Source organism: Lemur catta, chromosome 18 (genome assembly GCF_020740605.2).
Source record: "Lemur catta isolate mLemCat1 chromosome 18, mLemCat1.pri, whole genome shotgun sequence".
In the NCBI taxonomy this organism is placed as follows: domain Eukaryota; kingdom Metazoa; phylum Chordata; class Mammalia; order Primates; family Lemuridae; genus Lemur; species Lemur catta.
In genome coordinates, this window is record NC_059145.1 from 36,640,563 (window position 1) to 36,658,571 (window position 18,009).

Genomic DNA, 18,009 nt, shown 5'->3' on the forward strand with positions numbered 1-18,009 from the left:
CCTTTGGAAAGTGCCAGCCTGGCTGTCAGAGTTGCAAAGTCCAGCAGGGAACTGGGGCTGAGGGGGAGGCCCTGACCCCAACAGTGCAAGCTCCCGCTCTTGGTGGGACTTCTTCAGGAGCCCGATCCACCTGTAACAGTTCTTTCCCATGTTCATTTTAAGTGATACTTTGGAATATCCAGAACCAAGTCCCAACAGGCTTTGACCGTCAGCCTCCCAGCTGACTGGAGTATTCATATGGGGGTGGTTAAGTGCACAGATGCTGACATCAGACAGCATGGGTTCAAACCCCTGCTCTGCCACTTGCTAGCTGAGTAATTTTGGAAAAACTACCCAACTCAGTTTCCTCAGCTGTAAATGGGCATGATGAATGTGCCCCCTAGGGCTGCTGGGAGCACAGACTTAGTGAATTCAAGTGAGGTGCCCAAACAATGCCTGGCTACAGGCAGCGCTGGGTCAGCTGAGGCTGTTCATGCTGCCAGAGTGTCCACTGGTCCCTGCGCCTAGCAGGGAGCTGTGTGCGGGGGGCACTCAGGGGACAGAGCTGGTGTGGGCTCCCCTCCCAGCCTCCAACCTGCTTCTCCCATCCCTCGGTTTGCTGTGACCCCTAAGCCCTTCCGAGGGGCAGTGTCTTGAGCTGCCTCCCTACCATCCTCCCTCCCAGAAAGCAGCCAGCTCTGGGGTGGACACAGTCTCTCTTTAATGGAAGTCATGGGGTGCTTGACACGGGACCAGCTTGGTCAGGGAGGTGTAGCCTGGGCAGCAGGTCAGGACACTGTCCTCCTCTGCAATGGTCCCAGGGCAAGACAGGTGTGCCGGCTAGAGGGCTCAGAAGATATCAGGGACAATATAGTCGGTGTAAACGCCATCGATCAGTCCAGCCCCATTGTTGTGGATGAACCAGCAGGACACCTCGGCCCCATGCCGGGGGTCCTTGCTGTAGTCTTTTTGCAAGCCCCTGGGGAGAGACAAGATAACTGGGGTCACTCTTTGGAACCTGCAGGGTGGCACCTCCCAGGAAAATCACCCCACCTGTGTGACACCTGGAGGAAGGCCCAGACCACCGAAAGCAACTGCAAAGCAGCCCAAGGCAGAAATGCTGGGCAGCACCCGCCCACCTGGTGACCGTCAGCTGGCGGTTCTTCACCACCATTGTGGCATCTGGCTTTGTGGGGTCGGAGCCTGGGTGGAGGTCCAACACTTCAAAACTAAAGGGGTGGAAGAATTGCCCTGGAAAGACACATTGGAGGCAGCAGTTACCACCTTGGAGCTTGCACTCAGTAGGTGCTCACCGGGGGTTTACAGAGCTGCTTGAATACTTTTTTCAAGGGCTTGATTAATGCTTGTAAGTCCTGGCATCAAAAGCTACCTCTAGTTCACTTGCTGTACAGAAGGAGATATATTTCCAGGTGGTTCTACCTCCCGTCTTTTATAACCAATTTCAAAGGGATCTGGCTGGGGAGAAGGTTCGAGGGGCAGGTGCCCATGGAGAGCAGTGTTCATGGGAAGGCCACACAGGAGCACTGTGGCCAAGGACCCACCCCACTCACAAGGTCCCTGGGAACCTTCTGGACCTTTCTGTTTGCTAATAGGACCTCTCCTTGCACCTGCTCCCAGACTCACTTAAGCTTTTGTTTCACTGTGTGTTTGATCACAGCCTTTTTGAGGGACAAGACCCTCACCAAGACAACCCGTCTTTGGAGTTCTGAGCCTTGGAGGCCACATTGAGGGTGGGCCTGTCTTGGTGCCCAGCTGCAAAGCTGCCCCACAGCCCCAGGACCCACGAGTCGCCTGGCTTCAACACCCTGCCCCACAACTCTGCTCTCCTGGCAGCCGTACCCAGCAGCCCATGTGTCCGGGCAGACATCCGATGACTATCCAGCACGTAGAAGCCCAAGAAATCCTGGTGGACCGCACTGTCCTTCCACACTCGGTGCAGGACAACCTCAAAGGTGGCCCCGTTGTCTAGGGACACCATGAGGTTTCTCTTCTTGTTGATGGTCACCACCACCCTGCGGGGCCAGGTGGACATGAGGGCAGGTGTGGCTGCACTGCTTCTCTCTCCATTCGGCTGCTCTCGTGCTCCGGGCCCCAGCTGTTATGTCCAGTTCCCTCCGCCCGTGGTCTTCACTCCCAAGTGGTGGGCTGTTACCTGCTCCATGCTCCTCCCCACATGTTGCTGTTGTGTATGGGACCCTTATGGTGAGCCAGGCCCGGTGCTAGGCCCTCCTATGCAAACTGCATCATTCACTTCTCACTCTGACCTTGTGAGGACCAAGGCTCAGAGAAGTTAAGTAACTTGCCTGAAGTGGCACAGCTGGTAAGCAGTGGAGCCAGGACTTAGATTTCAGTCTAACATCAGAGTCTGTATTCTGACTCCCACTTGTAACCTGTGTCTTCTACACCCAACTCTGTCCACCTCTTCCTAAAGCTCAGCTACCCAGCATCAGGCTCTGGTGCTCGGCAGTTTGTTGAATGATTGAATGAGTGAAGGAAGGAAAAAGCACAAGGAAAACTATGACAGGTGCCACAGGGGAAACCCAGAGAACTCTGTTCAGCAGAGGAAGAGAGGGCTTCAGGGAAGAGGTGGCCTTTATGCCGGGCCTGGGAGGATGAGCTGGCTTTGTCTGGTAGAGGTGGGTGGCATTGAGGGCAGGATGTCATGTGAGCACAGGCAGCTGGGCCCAGAGCACATGTCCAGGAGCCAAGGGAAATGGATGTGTCTGCACAGGCCACGTGGCTGTCAACCGCTGACGTGGCTCAGAGGCCGGAGCCCTGCAGGCTCAGGCAGCGAGCCCTGAGCCCGTGCCACGCCTCCCCCTGCCTCCCCTCCCAGCCCCAGCGGGTTACCCATCCTGCCGCAGCGCAGCCTGGTCCCTCCAGGAGAACACAGGCCCTCCGGAGCCTGGGTTCAGTGTAATGTTCTGAGGAGTCACTTCCAGCTGAAAGTCCGTTGCGGGGTTTGCAATGCCCAGCCGCCCGAAGTACGTGCCCTCATGCTGCCCAGGGCCCCTGTCCTTGTTGCCAATGAGCTGCCCATTCACTGAGAAGCCTGCAGCGGGGCGAGGAGCCGTCCGGGTCAGGGAGAGGCCTGCCGGCCGCGCCTCCTTCCTGGGAGGCACCACCCATGCCACTCCAACCCATGCCATTCCATCTTTGAGTGTGTTGCCTCTTGTGGGGCCTTCAGGACTCCACCTCCCTTTCCACCCCACCTCTCCTGCCACACTAAGCCTCCCATACTGAGCCCTCGGTTCCGGGCCCTGACAGTGGTCTTGCCTCCCTGAGGACCAGGCCTGGGGCTGCCCCTTCTCTGTGGCCTGAGTCCCTTACACAGGGACAGGCTCCCCTGACCTGACCGGCCCAGCAGCCCCTCCTCACCCTCACTGTCCCAGCACAGCCCTGAGATGACCCCCTCAGAACGTGGTCACTGTTCGTCTTGCTCTGCGGGAGCAAGCCTGTCTTGGTTCCCACTATGCCCCCAGCCCCAGCGGGTGCTCAACAAGCATGTGCAGACAGACTGACTGGACTGGGGGGAGGGAGAGAGGAGCGGGGAAGGACCGTGTGGTGGAGAGAGAGTCATTCCCGGTCACCAGGGCACTGCCAGGAGAGAGGCACTTTGAGGCCCTGTCCAGCCATGTGTGGGGCAAGCTGGAGCAGCACTGCTGCATAATTTGTAGGACCTAGTAGGAAATGAAAATGAAGGGCCTCTTCCTAACAAATTGTTAAGGATTTCAAAAGGCAACAGAAGAGCGTTAAACCCAGTTCGAGGCCCTTCCAAGTATAGCCCCTGTTTGCCTGCACAGGTCACACGCTGGCGAAGCTAGCCTGTGTAGGGTCCAGCCAGGAAGATGGGGTGAGAAGCGGCAGGTGGAGCCCACCCGGGCGGACGGTGCACAGGAGTGGGCAGTGGAGGCCTTGGCCACAGTCCGTCTGTGGCTGGATGTCAAAGGCAGAAGAGCCTGGGCCCTGCTCTGTCTGGCAGAGGCATGATGGCCACTGTACCTGTGTCGGGGTCTTGTACCAGGCTCAGGATCACACCAGGCTCCTCATTGATGTTGAAGCACAGGGTGTCCTCTTTCTGGGGCACGTGGATGATGAAGTGGGGGTCAGTGTCCACTGGGGGCACAGCATGGAGTCCATTAGATTGGGCATTGGGTAGATGGGGCTGGCCAGGGGCAAGGGTTCAACTAGGCAGATGCCAAGAAGGGCATCCCTCAGACCCTCCCAAGGACTCACCACCAGTCACTTTGTCGGGCAACTGATTGATATCGGAGCTGGGGCGCGTAGGAGAAGGCTGTGAGGCTGACAGCACGAACGCTGATGGGCGAGAGTGAATGGCATTTAGAAGGGAAGGCTAGGTCTACCCTGGAGCCTGCTGGCCCCTTTTCCAATGCCCCCTCCCTCCCAGATGGGCTGGCCTGAGGCCCCAGGAGCAGGGTGGCCACTGAGCATCACATGCACTTGACTGGCTCTTGGGATGTGGGGACAAAAGTTTGGCCCAGTGCAGCTGGCTGGCCCGTCTCTGTCTCCTCCCATGGGGCCTCGGTGGGGAGGCCAGGCTGTCCAGGGGGCTGTCCTAAGGACTCCCGGTGAGGGAGGGAGGGAGGAAGCCTCGGGGCTTTGGTCAGGATGGAATGCACAGCTGGAGGCCAGGAGTGTTCAGAGTAGAAAGGGGTAGAGATGTGAGTCGCCAGGATGACTGCCACTCACTCCGTCTGTGTCCCAGCATCTCTGTAGAAGACAAGGACATAGAGAACAGTGTCACCCACAGTGCCCCACAAAAAAGGCATGCAGCTCGGTCCACATCAGGCCTGGGCCCAGCCCTTCTCCTGGGGGTCTCAGGCCTCCCCCAGGGTCCTGCCTCCTCACAGACACGCACCCACACATGGAGGGCCCAGGGAGGCTGCTGGGGGTTCAGGCTGAGCAGAGGCTCATGAGGCACAAAGGGTTCGCTGGCAAGTGGAGAAGGGTGTCCAGGGGAGGCAAGAGCCTTTGAAGAAGGAGTGGAGTCAGGGAAGGTGTGGGAGTGGGAGCTGCATGCCTGGGGGCTGGAGCCCTTGTACCTGCCCGGCCACCGGAAGCCCCGCCCCAAACCAACGCCATTTAGAACTCACCCAAGGGCAGAGAATCTGGAAGGGAAGGAAAGGGAAAAGAATTAAAGCCCAGGAGGTTTTTGGCCCCTGGTCTCCCCCTCTGCAGACCCCCGCTGCCCGTACCCTCTGGGGGCTTGTCAATGACGGGCTTCAGGCCATCCTGGTCCGCCATGCCCCTGATGGTCATGGAGGTCAGCGGGGTCACAAACTGATAGGCCAGCGACATCTTCAGGGCCTGGGACGACAGTTTGGCCCTCTCCTCCCCCTCCACCTTCATCCTGTGAGTGAGACAGATGCCGGCTCCAAGCCTCACCGCCCAGGCTGTGATGGATTTGCACTCCCTCATTCTTTCACCCGTTCACTCACTCATTCACTCATTCAACAACCGTGTATTAAGCACCTGCCCCATTCAGTGGCTGTGACCTCAGGAACCTGAGGGTTTAATGACCTTCCACAGAGAAAACCTGAAGATGCGGCAGGGTTGAAGGGTATGCCTCAGAGATCACAGAGAATTTAATAGCTCTGAGATCTGGGTCAAATGGTCTAAATTTGCTGAGCCTCAGTTTGCTGGTCTATCAAATGGGGATGACGAGGGAATTCCCCTGCACATTGTGAGGGTTAAATGCATCTGGACACAGCAGCCCCACGGCAGCAGCAGCTCCCCCAGGGCAGCCCCATGGGGGTGAACAGCAGGCTGCCCTGTGTCCCTGCCCGGCCTGCACACACTGTTGACCGACTGGTTGATATTAACCCAGCGAGCAAAGCAGCAGAGGAAAGTAAATCTGACCTATTCGCAACCTCGGAGGCCCAGAACCACCCCTTCTCTGTTCCCACCTGAGCGCTGGGGGGACTCTGGGGTGGACAGCACCCCCCTGGGCTCTGTGGGGCCGTACCGCTTGGCCAGTAGCTCCTGGATGGTGAGGTAGGCCCAGAGGCGCTCAACATGGTTCTCCAGCATATGGCCACGCTCTTGGAGCAGTTTCTTCATCTCTTCCTCATCCACCAGGCAGGTTGTCCTGAATTCTTGTCCCTCCTAGGAGATGAGTCGGGTAGAGGCCGTGTAGGCAATGAGAAGTGCAGCCCTTGGCTGGTGCTTGAGGCTCTGAGGGGCCCCATTATCATCTGGTCTCTGCAAATTCCTTGAGCACCACCTGCTTTCCTGAGCCTGTTCTCCTCATCCTCATTCATTCATTCATTCCTTCTATGAATGCCTGCCAAGCACCCTCCATGAGCCAGGCTTGGCCTAGGCCCTGGGGATCGCATGGGATGGAAGGACCAGACCCTGGGCTCATAGGGTTACTCTCCCTAGGGAGAGCCAGCAGGTACCCGGTCGTTTCCACTACGACCTGCTCCTCCACATGCCCAGCAACTTACAGGTGGGCTGCACCGTTCACCTTGCCATAGCACACAAAGGTGCTTTCTCTCTCCAGTTACAATAACAGGGGCCACCACCTCCCAAGGACGTCCTACGCACCAGGCACTGCATAAGGGTGTTGGATGAATTATTCCATTTACTCCACACAACACTCTAGTGCAGTAATACCCCCATGGTGTACAAAAGGAAACTGAGGCCCAGAGAACTGGACCCACCACTTGCCAAGGACACTCAGCCGGTCAGGGTGGAGTCAGGGTCTAGCTCAGCTCTCCTCACTCAAAACCTGAGTTCTGAACCTTCAATCACACTACGGGGCTCGAGTCTGTGCCCCGGAGGGTGGGCTCCAGGTCTCACATGCCTGTGCCCCCCTCCCACCATACATGTGCACACACATTCAAGCGCTATGCCACGGCACAAAGCCTGGTACACAGTAGGTGTTCAGGAAGTGGTTGTCAAGTGAGAAGGGAGAGGCTGGCTTCTTGCTCTCTCACCTTGAGGGGAATGATGTGAGAAATAACAGATAACTGCCGCTAACCACGGGCACGTTGGCCCCATTCCAGCCTGTCCAGCCCCAGGATGCCTCTGTGTTCAGGCCTGATTGATAGGGGTGCATTGGTGGGGATGGGGGCACTCCTGTGGGGAAACAGAGGCCTCTGGGAGTGGGCAGTGCTGGGAACAGTGTGGGTTTGGAGCCTCTTGGTGCTGCCTTGTCTCTCTACCCTCCAGGGCCCACTATTTACCCCACGGGCCTGCACATCAGCCTTGAAGCTGCCCAGTTTGTGGTCAGCAATGCGCCCAGCCACCACAATCTCCGAGCCTTCGTAGTACTGTTTATGGTGGTGCTGGGTGAGGTCCAAGACAGCGTCCTCGGGGTACTGCAATTCCACATCCACCAGCAGGGGTCTGGCCACCTGCTTGTAGAAACCCTGCAGGGACGGAAGGTGCAGCCTCAGAACTGAGACCCTGCGCACCCGATGGGAAGCCTGCCCACAAAGTGGGGTGTTGGGAATCCCCATTTTAGAGAAGGAATCTGAAGCTCAGAGAGGCTAAGTAACTGGCTTGAGGTCACGCAGCTTATTTGAACTCTGTGCCAGAGCTTTATCTGCTGCTCTAGGCTGATGGGCAAGTGGCCACCACAGCTAGGCTCCCCGTGGCATGCCATTGGCAGTACATGGGGGCTGGGGGGTGGAGACCTGCAGCTGCTGGGTGGCGTCACGGTCCTCATAGATTCTCTGGGCCCGTCCGTTGTTCTCCATGGACATGACCTCCAGGAAGTTAAAGTCCACATTGTGGCCGAAGCCCAGGTTGTAGAGTGGGAACCTGCCCCGTATGGCTTCACGGATGTTCTTGAGGATTTGGGAACGGTTCGTCACCCCTGCAGCCATATACCTGGGCAGTGACAGGGTGCCAGCCCGCAGGCATATGGTGCACGAGGGGGCTCTGGGGAACACTCCCTGGGGTGCAAGCCTCCCATCTCAGACCACTCCTAGTCCCCATGGGCATCTTGGGGCATTGCCTCCTCCTGGCTTACCTGGGGGACTGCAACAGCTGCTGACGGAGCTCCTTCCAGACCCTGCCCGTCTATGAGGATCCATCACACGCAGACCTGATTCTGCTCTAAGCCCTCTCGAGGCTCCTTGCTGCAGTCTGCAAGGCCTTGCTTCCCTTCCCACCCTTGTTTCACCCCTTTCTGCTCATGCCTGCAGTTCCTGGGCGGGCCCTGCCAGTGCACACACCTTTTGCTCAAGCTGCCACCTCCATCAGAGATCCCTTCCTGTCCCCTCTCCTCTCTCCAGACTGAGCTCAGGAGTCACCTCCTCCAGGAGGCCTTTCCAGACCCTGCCCTTGTCTGTAGTTGCACAACCCCATGACACCCTGTTCTTTTGGGGCCCTCAGCAGAACGTCGGCTCCTGGGCCTGCCTCCCCCAGTGGACCCTGCTGGGCTCCTTGAGGGCAGAGACATGTCTCATTTCCTTCGTATCTTGTCTCAGACCTTCGTCCTGTGCTCAGCACACATCAGTGATGAATAGTTCATTAAACTCAATCTAGGAATCCTGCCCTTCCTCCTGGGCCCTGTGCAGCACAGGTCATGCCTGCAGAAATGTCCCCAATTTCTCAGCTCGCAGGAGGTATGCCTTGGAGCTCCTGCAGACTTTGTGGTCTGAATTGTGTTATTAGACCAGTGCTTGAATTTACCCTGAGCTTTTCTGCCCCTTGATGGTATCTCCAATGGTTGGGTCTCCGACTTCAGCTTGAATGCCTCTGGTAACAAGGAGATCATCACCTCCTAAAGCAGCCCTCAAGGTGCTTACCCTCTGTGGGATCGCCATCTGTCAACATGATGAGAATCGACGCATGGTTGCTGAGTTCTGGGAGGCTTTCGTGAGCTTTGTTCAAGATCTCAATTCCCCGGAGCAAACCTCCATTCAGGTTTGTGGCTGCAAACGAGAAAAAGCAGATCAGTGCATGCTCTCACTCTGAGGGGACAGAAGTGACACCAAGGTGGCCTGAGACCCTCCACCCTTACTTACCCTCATCCAGGGTGAAGCGCTGCACGAAGTCTCGAGCTGCCCGCAGATTGGCCTCGGATGCTTGCACCAGTGAGCCCCTCCATGACTGCACTCGGGTCCCAAAGAGGACCAGGTCAAAGTAGTCCCCTGGTTGCATGTCCCCTAGGATTTTAAGGAGTGCCTCCCTGGTCTGCAAAGACAAGACAGTTAGTAGAGGGACAGAGCCCCAGAGTGGCCCCAGGATGGCACCTTCCGTCAACCCCAGATGCTCATTTCAGAGATGTACAGTGCGGATAAGCAGGACAGGATGGACAGGACAGCCAGGTGGCCCTGAGGGAGGAGTGTCCTGCCAGGCCCTGGGGTGGATGAGGGGGATGGGGAAGGCAAAGAGACCCAGCGTGGAGAAAAGAAGTGATCAGGAGTTTGGGAGGGGCAGGATTGAGAAAGAGGACCCTAGGAGGCCGTGCTTCTAGAACTCTTCTTGTCTTGCCGTGGTTTCACTGTGCCACAGACAGGGCAGTCAGAGCACAGTGGTCAGTGGCCTGTGCCCTGCTACAAGACGCCTCTCCAGGGACCACCATAATTATCCCCAGCACTTGGTGTGCACAGGTGTCCTCTTCTAGCATGTCCCTATGGAGACATTCCGTGACCCTGCGGGCACCGTTACTATTCCCATCTTTGCCACTTAGGAGAGATGAATGCACTTGCCCAAGGCTGCACGGTGAGGAAGTCGTGCTGAATCCAGAGCCCCTAACTGCTGGGATTCCCTGTCAAATCACCCAGCATAAAGCCCAAATCAGACTCTGGCGGAAAAACTGGCCTGGAGTGAACAGCGGGGCTGAAGAAGCTTCCGCTGGGCGAGCTGTTTGAAGCTGCAGCCTACCTGCTTCACTTTCTGGCCTTGCATGGAGCCACTGATGTCAATCACAAAAACAACGTTCTTGTTCATGTTCGTCAGATTTTGGGGGGCAAAGAAGTGGGCGAAGTGGTTATTGGCCACCTGAAACAGAGGAGAATGAGCGAGGTCTCTCTCACAAGCATCCCTTGCCTGTCCTCTGGGTCGGGCCAGAAGCTTCAGGCTCACCAGGAGGTCGCAGAGGTCGTCTCGATTGACATCATAGGTCACCTTGAAGTCCCCGTTCAGCAAGGATGTAGAGCACGTGGGGCAGGACTGCTGCTGGGCCACAGTGGGGCGGAAAATCACGTGACCCTAGAACCATCGGGGCGTGAACCATTACTGGTTGGTTCAGCTGCAAACAGGATGTTTGCAAAGACAACATAAGAAGGTGTATGTGTGAGAGTGTGTGTGTGTGTGTGTGTGTGTGCATGTTTGTGTGGGCACAGAAATGGGTCCGGTGGGCCACTCGCCTAGCTGCTGAGAGTGCACCTGCGGGTGGCAGGAGAGAAGACCCATTGCTTATATGCTTCTGAATCATTGGGATTTTCTATAATAAGCATCATCACTTTGGGTACATAAATAAGAACAAAATAAGAGCAGTGTGATAGCATGAGAGACATCAGTCAGCCCAAACTGTTGAGTGAAAAAGCAAGGCTACAACACTGCGCTGGTCACCTGTGTTGACCAAGAGCAAAGACCAGAAGGAAGTGCTGAGAATGGACACTGAGGTCTGGTTTGAGCTGGTGTTGGTGCTTAGGGAAGCCAGGGATGGTTTTTACTCAATACTTTCTATATTTCTGTACTCTCTACATTTTCTTTAAAGAACTTTTTGTTTTTATTTTTGTTTGTTATAGAAGTGAGATAGGTTCATCAAAAAAATAATATAAACAAAGAAAAGAAAAACCTTGAAAAGAATTGTTAGGAAGGCTGGGTCCTTGCTGGGGGCAGTGGCTAACGCCTGTAATCCCAGCACTTTGGAAGGCCAAGAAGGGAGCATTGCTTGAGGCCAGGAGTTCAAGACCAGCCTGGGCAATATAGCGAGACCCCCATCTCTACAAACAATTAAAAAGTTATCTGGGCATGGTGATGTGCATCTGTAGCTCTAGCTACTTTGGAGGCTGAGGCAGGATTGCTTACGCCCGGGAGTTAAGGCTGCAGTGATCTATGATCGCATCACTGTACTCCAGCCTGGGTGACAGAGCAAGACTCTGTCTCTATTAAAAAGAAAAAAAAAGAAGAAGGCAGACAAAGACCCACCGCCTTTCCCCACAGAAAGCAATCATGTTTGCTAACACCCTGACGTGTCACATTTCCTTTAAAAGGAACCCCTCTAAACAGTAAGAAATACTTCTTTTAAATGAATTGCTATGGAGTCCCTATATAAATGAGGTGGGAAATAAAGTATTTGTTCCTGGCTCGGGTTGAGGGCAATCAGGAAGCAGGTACTTGCTGAGCCACCCACATTCCTCCAGGAGCCTGGGGTAGTGGCAAGGAGGGGACTTCTGAGATTCTTGCAAACAGGGGCCAAGGGACAAGTCATTGGGTAGGCCAAAGGCCTTTCCAAACTTAATTACGTTTCCAAGAAAGCAGAAGATTAGAGTCCTATCCACAACAGCACCTGAGGCTTGCTGACGTGCTGGACCTTTCCCAGAATACTTTCTCCCGTGCTTGAGGCAGGCAAAGAGGAAACCAAGGCTCAAGTGAGCCAGCAACTCACCCTGGAACATGCTGCCATGTGTGGTGGAGCCAGAGCTGGCGCCTTCCCCACCTCAGCATGCAGGCTTCTGCTAAATTGCTCTGAGAATCACGAGTGCTGAGTTCTCCAGGGACACCTACCACGTGATGCCTGCCTCTCTCATCCCGAGGGCAGCCTGCAGCCCCTGCACAGTCCCTGAGCTAAGTCTGGACGTTCCATAAGGGATGGGCCAGGCGGAGAAGCCCCTAGGGGGTCCGCCACTATCCCCTGCAATCCCACATACCTTTTTCCCTGAGAAGGACTTCTTGATTGTCTGGGCTGCCAGTTCCTTGGGGAGGAAGGAGGCCTGGGCATCCAGCTTGCTGATGCCTTGGGGCTCAAAGATGTCCACGTCGATCTGCATCATTGAAGCAAATTCTGTACCAGGGCTACCATTTGGGCCATCACCCAGTCTCACCCAAGAGCCAGCATGTATCCTGGCTACCTACTGTGTGCAGTGACCAACCAGCCCTCAGCAAAAGGGCCTGACATATAGTGGGCATTCTGAAAATATTTACCCAATGGAGGTACACATACCTGCACCCTGCAATTTGGCCACTACTCAGGTGCCAGCGATGATTCCAGCCCCTCAGGCTGCTCAGGACTTTCTGGCTTACACATTACCTGGACATTCAGTATCTCTTGTGATCCTTGTGGCAGTTCTGGGACCCCACAGAAATCCCCCATTTAGCAGATAAGCAAACTGAGGCTCAGAGATGGGGAGGAAGTTGGAGGGTTCAGGGAGCTCCCTGCCCAAGAAGAGCCCATCAGAGCTCACCCTGAGGAGTCAGTCCCCTTCCCTGTCTTCTCAGGCCTGGTGGGTGCTGAACCAATGGTGAGGGAGAGACAGAGGCAGGAGCCCTGCCTTGGGACCTGTGATCTACCTGAAAATGATGCACCAGCTGCTTGGGCTTGACTTTGATGACAATCTCGTACTGTGTAAGGCTTCGCTTCAGCACCTCCTCATAGGTCAGCTGAAATGTGACCTTGCTCTGGGGACTGACGGTCATGTGGATGGTGAATTGCTCCATATTTCTCCCCGAGGCCCTGGACATGCCAGGCAAAACAGGCAAAGTGTAAGTGACACGTGGATCCCTGTCACTTAAAGCATGGCCCTCAGAAACAATTTCTCCTGAGTGCTGCTCCTAGGTTTCCTTGATCCTCACCCTTGTCTGAGCTGGTCAGGGTCAGGGCCCAAGGATGGGGCCCTCCTGTCCCCCGGCAGGTGCGGGAAAAGGGCGACTGCACGCCAGCCTTGTTCAGTGCACTCGTGCCAGCATCTTCCCCTGGGCAGTTTGCTCACTCTTCTGTCATTCTGGGTCTGTTCCCCATCAAGGCCCCCTTGCAGGCCTCACATCTATTCTGGCTGGGGAGGGCAGCCCTGGAGACCAGGCCAGCAGGGCCCAGAACTCACCTGACGAGGCCAGCATTCTCTCCTGAGATGGCTGCTTTCCTGTACTGCTTCCATGCAGTCACTTTGTCCTTTATGTCCCCGACAAATGCAGTTCCATCTGCTGTGCTGCAGCGAATGAAGAACAACCTCAGGGGAGGTACCGCTCCTGGGCCACACAGGCCCCTTGTGCTGGGGGTGTGCCGAGGCTAGACCCTGGCAAGGCCCTGTCCGTGTGAGCCCCCCTAGGAGGGCATCTCCTGACCGGCCTTCCACTGCCCACAGTGGTGTGCCTGGGGGGTCTGGGGGGCCTCAGATGCTGGCCTCTGCTTTTTGGGTTCTGGGCTGACAACATGCTGTCAGAGACTCCAGCTTGCTCTCCAAGATGGGAGCCAAGATCAGACCTAAAGGGTTTCTTCCTCCCCTCGGAGCAAGGGCTGGCCTGTGGCTCTTTGGAGATGCAGAGATGCTCTGCACTGTCTGGCTGCTCTGAGCCATGGGATTAGGCTGGGACCAGTAAATGGACACCTCTGGGACTGGGTGTAGGAATCAGGCAGGGCACGTACATGGCAAAGTCACTGATGAAGGCTGTCTTGGGGATTTCCACATCGAAGGCCACTTCCCTGGCTTCATCAGCACTGTTGACCACTTGGCTGGTGATGACATAGTGGGCGAAGCGAGAGGTGACTTTGCAGTTGACTTTCAAAGTCCGGATGAACACTCCATCGACAGTCTACAGTGAGATGTGAGGGAGCCATGGCTGGGACAAGGCCCTCTGAACCAGTGAGGGACCCCTCTGTTATATTGGGGCTCAGCACCCAGCTCCGGTGCAAGGTGCCCAGATGCTGGAGGAACAGTGCAGACCTCCTGGGAAGACCCCTGCTTTCTGCCTGAGTCTGTGAAGTGGGGTGTGAGGTGACAAGGGAGCAAGCCCCCATTTCCAGGACACGGGAGTTCCCTCTGCCCATGGCACTGACAGAGCGGTACCCCCGAGGGATGGGCAAGAGATAAGGGCCCCATCACAGACCCCGACTCTCACTCACTGTGTCCACAGCCTGTCGCTTCTGCAAAACAAAACCAGGGCAAGTGTGAGTGGGAATGCTGAGGGGACCGTGGCCTACCTGTTCAGGGGTGGGAGTGCAGCGAGGCCTGCACCCTCTGCCCCTCAGCCTCTTCCCCATCCCCCGATGCTGCTGGGATGTCACCTCTCTAGTCAGAGGAGGCTGAGGTGATGGGGGTGGCCCAGGCCTCTGGAGTGGGGATCCTTCATCCCTCCCTGGCCGCATCCAGGTTTCGCTGCCTGTTTCTGCCCTCAGGGCTTAGCCACGTACCTGACCGCCCTTGGACCTGCCTGACGCCTGGCCTGGGGCAGGCATGGCCTGCAGGGCAAGGAGGGACACCAGACACACGCACAGCAGCACCCGCAGCCCCATGGCACCATCCATGGTCTCCAGCCTCCTGCTGCCCTGTCGCTTCCCTCAGACCATTAAGCAACACAGTACTGGGTAAACAGGGATTAAACATTAGACAGGGTGAAGGCAAATATTACAATTTGGGAAATCGAACATCAGCAGAGAAAGCTTTCTGCATAGGGAGGTGCCCAGCTCTGGGCTGTGCAAACTCCCAACCAGACTGCAGCTTGTGCCACTTGGCATAGAAGTGCACTCAGCCAGCGTGAGCTCATCCTGGGGCTGGCACAGGGCAGCACCGGTGGTATGGTGACATGTGGCAAGGAGCCACAGTTAAAAATGGATTTCTCAGATACCCTGACTTGATCGTTGCACATTCTATGCAAGTAACAAAACATCACAGGTACCCCAGAAATATGTAAAATATTATGTATCAATAAAAATGGATTTCTAAACTTCATTAGGATTTGCTTTCAAAAATTTTTAAACATCAATGAACTTTTCAGTCATGCTTTAGCCAGGGAGGCAGATACGGTGGCTTAAAAAGTGGGTGACATCTAAGCACACCCATGATGCTAGATGTGCCCATCTGGCAATAGCTTGTCAGAGGTGGTCTGGGCGGTCAGGGGAAGTGACCCAGGCTTTAGGTCAGTAGCTTCATCTCTCTCAACCTTCTCAACCAGATGTGGAAAGAACAGAAGTAAGCTTCATCGTCCTTCCCTCTGGGCAGGGAAGCCCACTGGTAAAGGGGAGATAAAGACAATGATGACATGTTTTCATGATTGAGCGCTGAATATGTGCCACGCATTGCTCTAAGCCTTTTATTGTTTAACTTTGCCCTCATGGTGTCCCTGGGACAATGGCCCCACAGCAAGTGACAAAACAGAGATTCAGACTCAGGTCTTTCAGACTCCAAAGCCCAAGCCCGTCATGTAATGACAGAGGAGCAAAGTTAATTTCATGTCCAAACCCTCCCTGTCCCCCACAAGCCACAACACACTGGGCAGACAGGGCCCCTGGTCAGTCCAGTCTGTGGCCCAGGGTGGGATATGCTGCCTGCAGTGACCCTGATACGACAAGGTGGCCCAGAGGCCTCACTGCTCTCTGTTTGCTTGTGCTGGACTTTGTCTCACAGAGCAGCTTCTGGGAAAGGGTTTATTGTCCTTAGGCCAGGGTGACCTTCTGGCCTTTCTGGTCTTTGTGGAAGATGAGATGGATCGACATGAAAACGGTACATTCGAGGTTCTGTTTATTTCCTGCATATTTCAGTATGGACTGAGCCCTGTGGCAGGTTGGGCATGATGCCAGGCACCGGGACACTGGTGAAATAAAGGTTGAAACCCTGCTGTATATATCTTTTTTGAAACATTAAGAAATTTGTAGCCATTTTTTATTATGGTAAAATATACAAAACATAAAATTTACCGTTTAACCATCTTTAAGTGTATAGTTTAGTGGCATAAATACATCCACATTGTTGTACAACCATCACCACTATCTCCAGAACTTTTTCATTTCCCCCAGCTGAAACTCTGTACCCATTAACCACTAACTTCCATTCCTCCTTCTCCCTCAACAGCTGGCAACCACCATTCTACTTTCTGTTTCTACGAATTTGCCTACTCTAGATACCTCACAGAAATGAGCACATATATTTGTCCTTTCGTGACTGTGTTGTTACATTTACCATAATGTTCTCAAGGTTCATCCATGTTGTAGCTTATGTCATAATCTCCTTCCTTTTTAAGGCTAAATAATATCCCATTTTATCTATATACCACAGCCTGTTTATCCATTCATCCAACAATGGATACTTGGGTTTTTCTACCTTTTGGTTATCGTAAATAATGCTGCTATGAACATAGCCGTACAAATATCTGTTTGAGTCCCACCTTTCAATTCTTTTGGGTATATGCTCATAAGTGAAATTGCTAGATCATACGGTAATTCTGTTTAATTTTTTGAGGAACCACAATTATCATTTTTCATGGCAAGCTGAACCATTTTATATTCCCATCAGCAATGCACAAGGGCTCTAATTTCCCCACATCCTTTGTCAATATCTTGACAGGAGATTTGGGTGTGTGAAATTGTCAAAATTATCTAATAGTACATTGAAGATTTGCACATTTCATTCAATGGAGATTTTTGTCTCCATGAGAAAATCAAACAAAAAGAATCATAAGTAAATATTGAACTCTAGTTAATGATATTGCTAAAGATAAGCAAAGCCAGGCACTAGTTAAAGCAATGAAAACAGATTTCATTCAGTAACAACTGACAGTAGGGGAAAAAGTTGAACTCCATTCTGATTTGTGTAGAGATGACTGGGCTTTTCAAAGGGAGAATGAGGGAGTAGGGAGAAAAAGCGAGAAGGGGGCTCAGGTAGAGTCAGGGAAAGTGAAAAATTACAAAGCCCTTGGTCAGTGTAAATGTAAATAGGCCAATTGTGTCTGCTAGCTGGCATTATGGAAATTAGCATTCCACCCTCCCACATAGACTGGGAGACAGAGAGCCTACTCTTCCTGATGATTATACTGCAAAGGAATGGATTTCAGGTCTTTGGAAAAGACATTCCTAGGTTGTAGGAGATACATACATATATCTCAAAAGGATAGAGGAAGGATTTATAATTGTCAGCTTTTTTTTTTTTTTTTTAAGTAAATTCTCTAGCAAAGGGAGGTGTTGGCGGGAACAAATGGTAAATTCTTTAGGCAGCCTTTAGCTTTCTCAGGCAGGCATTTTTAAATCGGGCCTTAAGCTGTGAGGAGCCATGTTAGAGTTTGGACAGTGGTTATGTGCCGAGAGTTCTTTGCAGTTCCCAGTAAGCAGGCTAAAATTTTTAGAGATGAAGTGTAATGATATCTTCAATTTATTTTGAAATGGATCAAAAAATAAGGTGGACTGCTGGATGGTTAGGCTTGTGATAAAGTAAAACACAGCAAATGATACTGGTAGAATCTGTAGTGTGTCACCCTCTCATTAGAATGTGAGCTCCAGGAGGGCAGGGACTTTGTCGTCCTGGCACACAGGCTGTCAATAAATATTTGTAGAATGAGTGAACACCACTTGTAAAGTACATAGTAAGTGACAGCTGCCTCAATTTTCTAGCTGCCGCACGCGGATGGTAGAACTGAGACACAGCGCGCACGCGCGCGAAAGGCCCGGCGGAGTCTCTCTGGCCGCCAGGAGCCTCGGCTCTATGGTCGGTCCTCCCGGGGCGGGGGAAGGGGGCGGCGGAACCGCTCTGGCCGCTCCTGGCGTCCGCTCTATGGCGGGTCCTCCGGGGATGCCGGAGCATGCGTGAACTGCCTCCACCCGATCGCTATGGCAGCGGCGTCGCCGTGGGCCGGGCCTTCCCGCTCACGCTCCTGTGGGGCCACCTCTCTGGCCTAAGCGGGCCCTCCGGCTGCGGCCCGCAGCTCTGTCAGCTGCTGCCTCCCGACCGTGGGCCGGCGCTGGGAACATGCCCGTGGCCGCCTACTGCTACCTGCGGGTCGTGGGCAGAGGCAGCTATGGGGAGGTGACGCTCGTGAAGCACCGGCGGGACGGCAGGCAGGTCAGCGGGGTTGGGGCCCAGCAAGGGGTGGGGGGCCGAG

The 18,009-nt window shown here is 54.3% G+C and overlaps 2 protein-coding genes across 9 annotated transcripts in view; one reads left to right on the top strand and one right to left on the bottom strand.

The window, feature by feature from the left end:
• Positions 1-678: 678 nt before the first annotated feature.
• ITIH1 (inter-alpha-trypsin inhibitor heavy chain 1) lies at positions 679-14,486 on the bottom strand. Of its 2 annotated transcripts, XM_045530005.1 has the most exons (22): positions 14,333-14,486; positions 14,045-14,065; positions 13,568-13,734; positions 13,026-13,130; positions 12,496-12,658; positions 11,856-11,969; positions 10,063-10,188; positions 9,862-9,978; positions 9,000-9,168; positions 8,781-8,906; positions 7,662-7,843; positions 7,209-7,394; positions 5,987-6,126; positions 5,217-5,371; positions 5,115-5,129; positions 4,711-4,731; positions 4,237-4,317; positions 4,003-4,116; positions 2,851-3,052; positions 1,840-2,012; positions 1,119-1,230; positions 679-958 (listed from the first exon to the last, which is right to left on the bottom strand). In XM_045530005.1, exons 1-22 carry the CDS (start codon positions 14,444-14,446, stop codon positions 829-831), a joined length of 2,733 nt encoding a protein of 910 aa, XP_045385961.1. In that variant the 5' UTR covers positions 14,447-14,486; the 3' UTR covers positions 679-828. The 2 variants fall into 2 exon arrangements, with proteins under 2 accessions (XP_045385961.1, XP_045385962.1); XM_045530006.1 differs by lacking the exons at positions 12,496-12,658; positions 13,026-13,130; positions 13,568-13,734; positions 14,045-14,065; positions 14,333-14,486 and adding an exon at positions 12,149-12,363.
• Positions 14,487-17,721: 3,235 nt separating this feature from the next.
• NEK4 (NIMA related kinase 4) overlaps positions 17,722-18,009 on the top strand; it is a 36,133-nt gene continuing 35,845 nt past the window's right edge. For all 7 annotated transcript variants that reach the window (XM_045530007.1, XM_045530009.1, XM_045530010.1 and 4 more), the window contains exon 1: positions 17,722-17,969. In XM_045530007.1, the coding sequence (XP_045385963.1) occupies positions 17,877-17,969 (93 nt within the window). In that variant the 5' untranslated portion in view covers positions 17,722-17,876. The remainder of the gene's footprint in view (positions 17,970-18,009) is intronic.

Excerpts from the sequence above, each read along its gene's own strand:
- ITIH1 (XM_045530005.1), bottom strand. The coding sequence starts at position 14,446 with ATGGATGGTGCCATGGGGCTGCGGGTGCTGCTGTGCGTGTGTCTGGTG. Across the intron at positions 5,372-5,986 it reads CAGGAGCTACTGGCCAAGCG|GATGAAGGTGGAGGGGGAGG; the intron begins GTACGGCCCCAC and ends TCTCACTCACAG. Across the intron at positions 4,318-4,710 it reads GATGCTGGGACACAGACGGA|CGTTCGTGCTGTCAGCCTCA; the intron begins GTGAGTGGCAGT and ends CTCGCCCATCAG.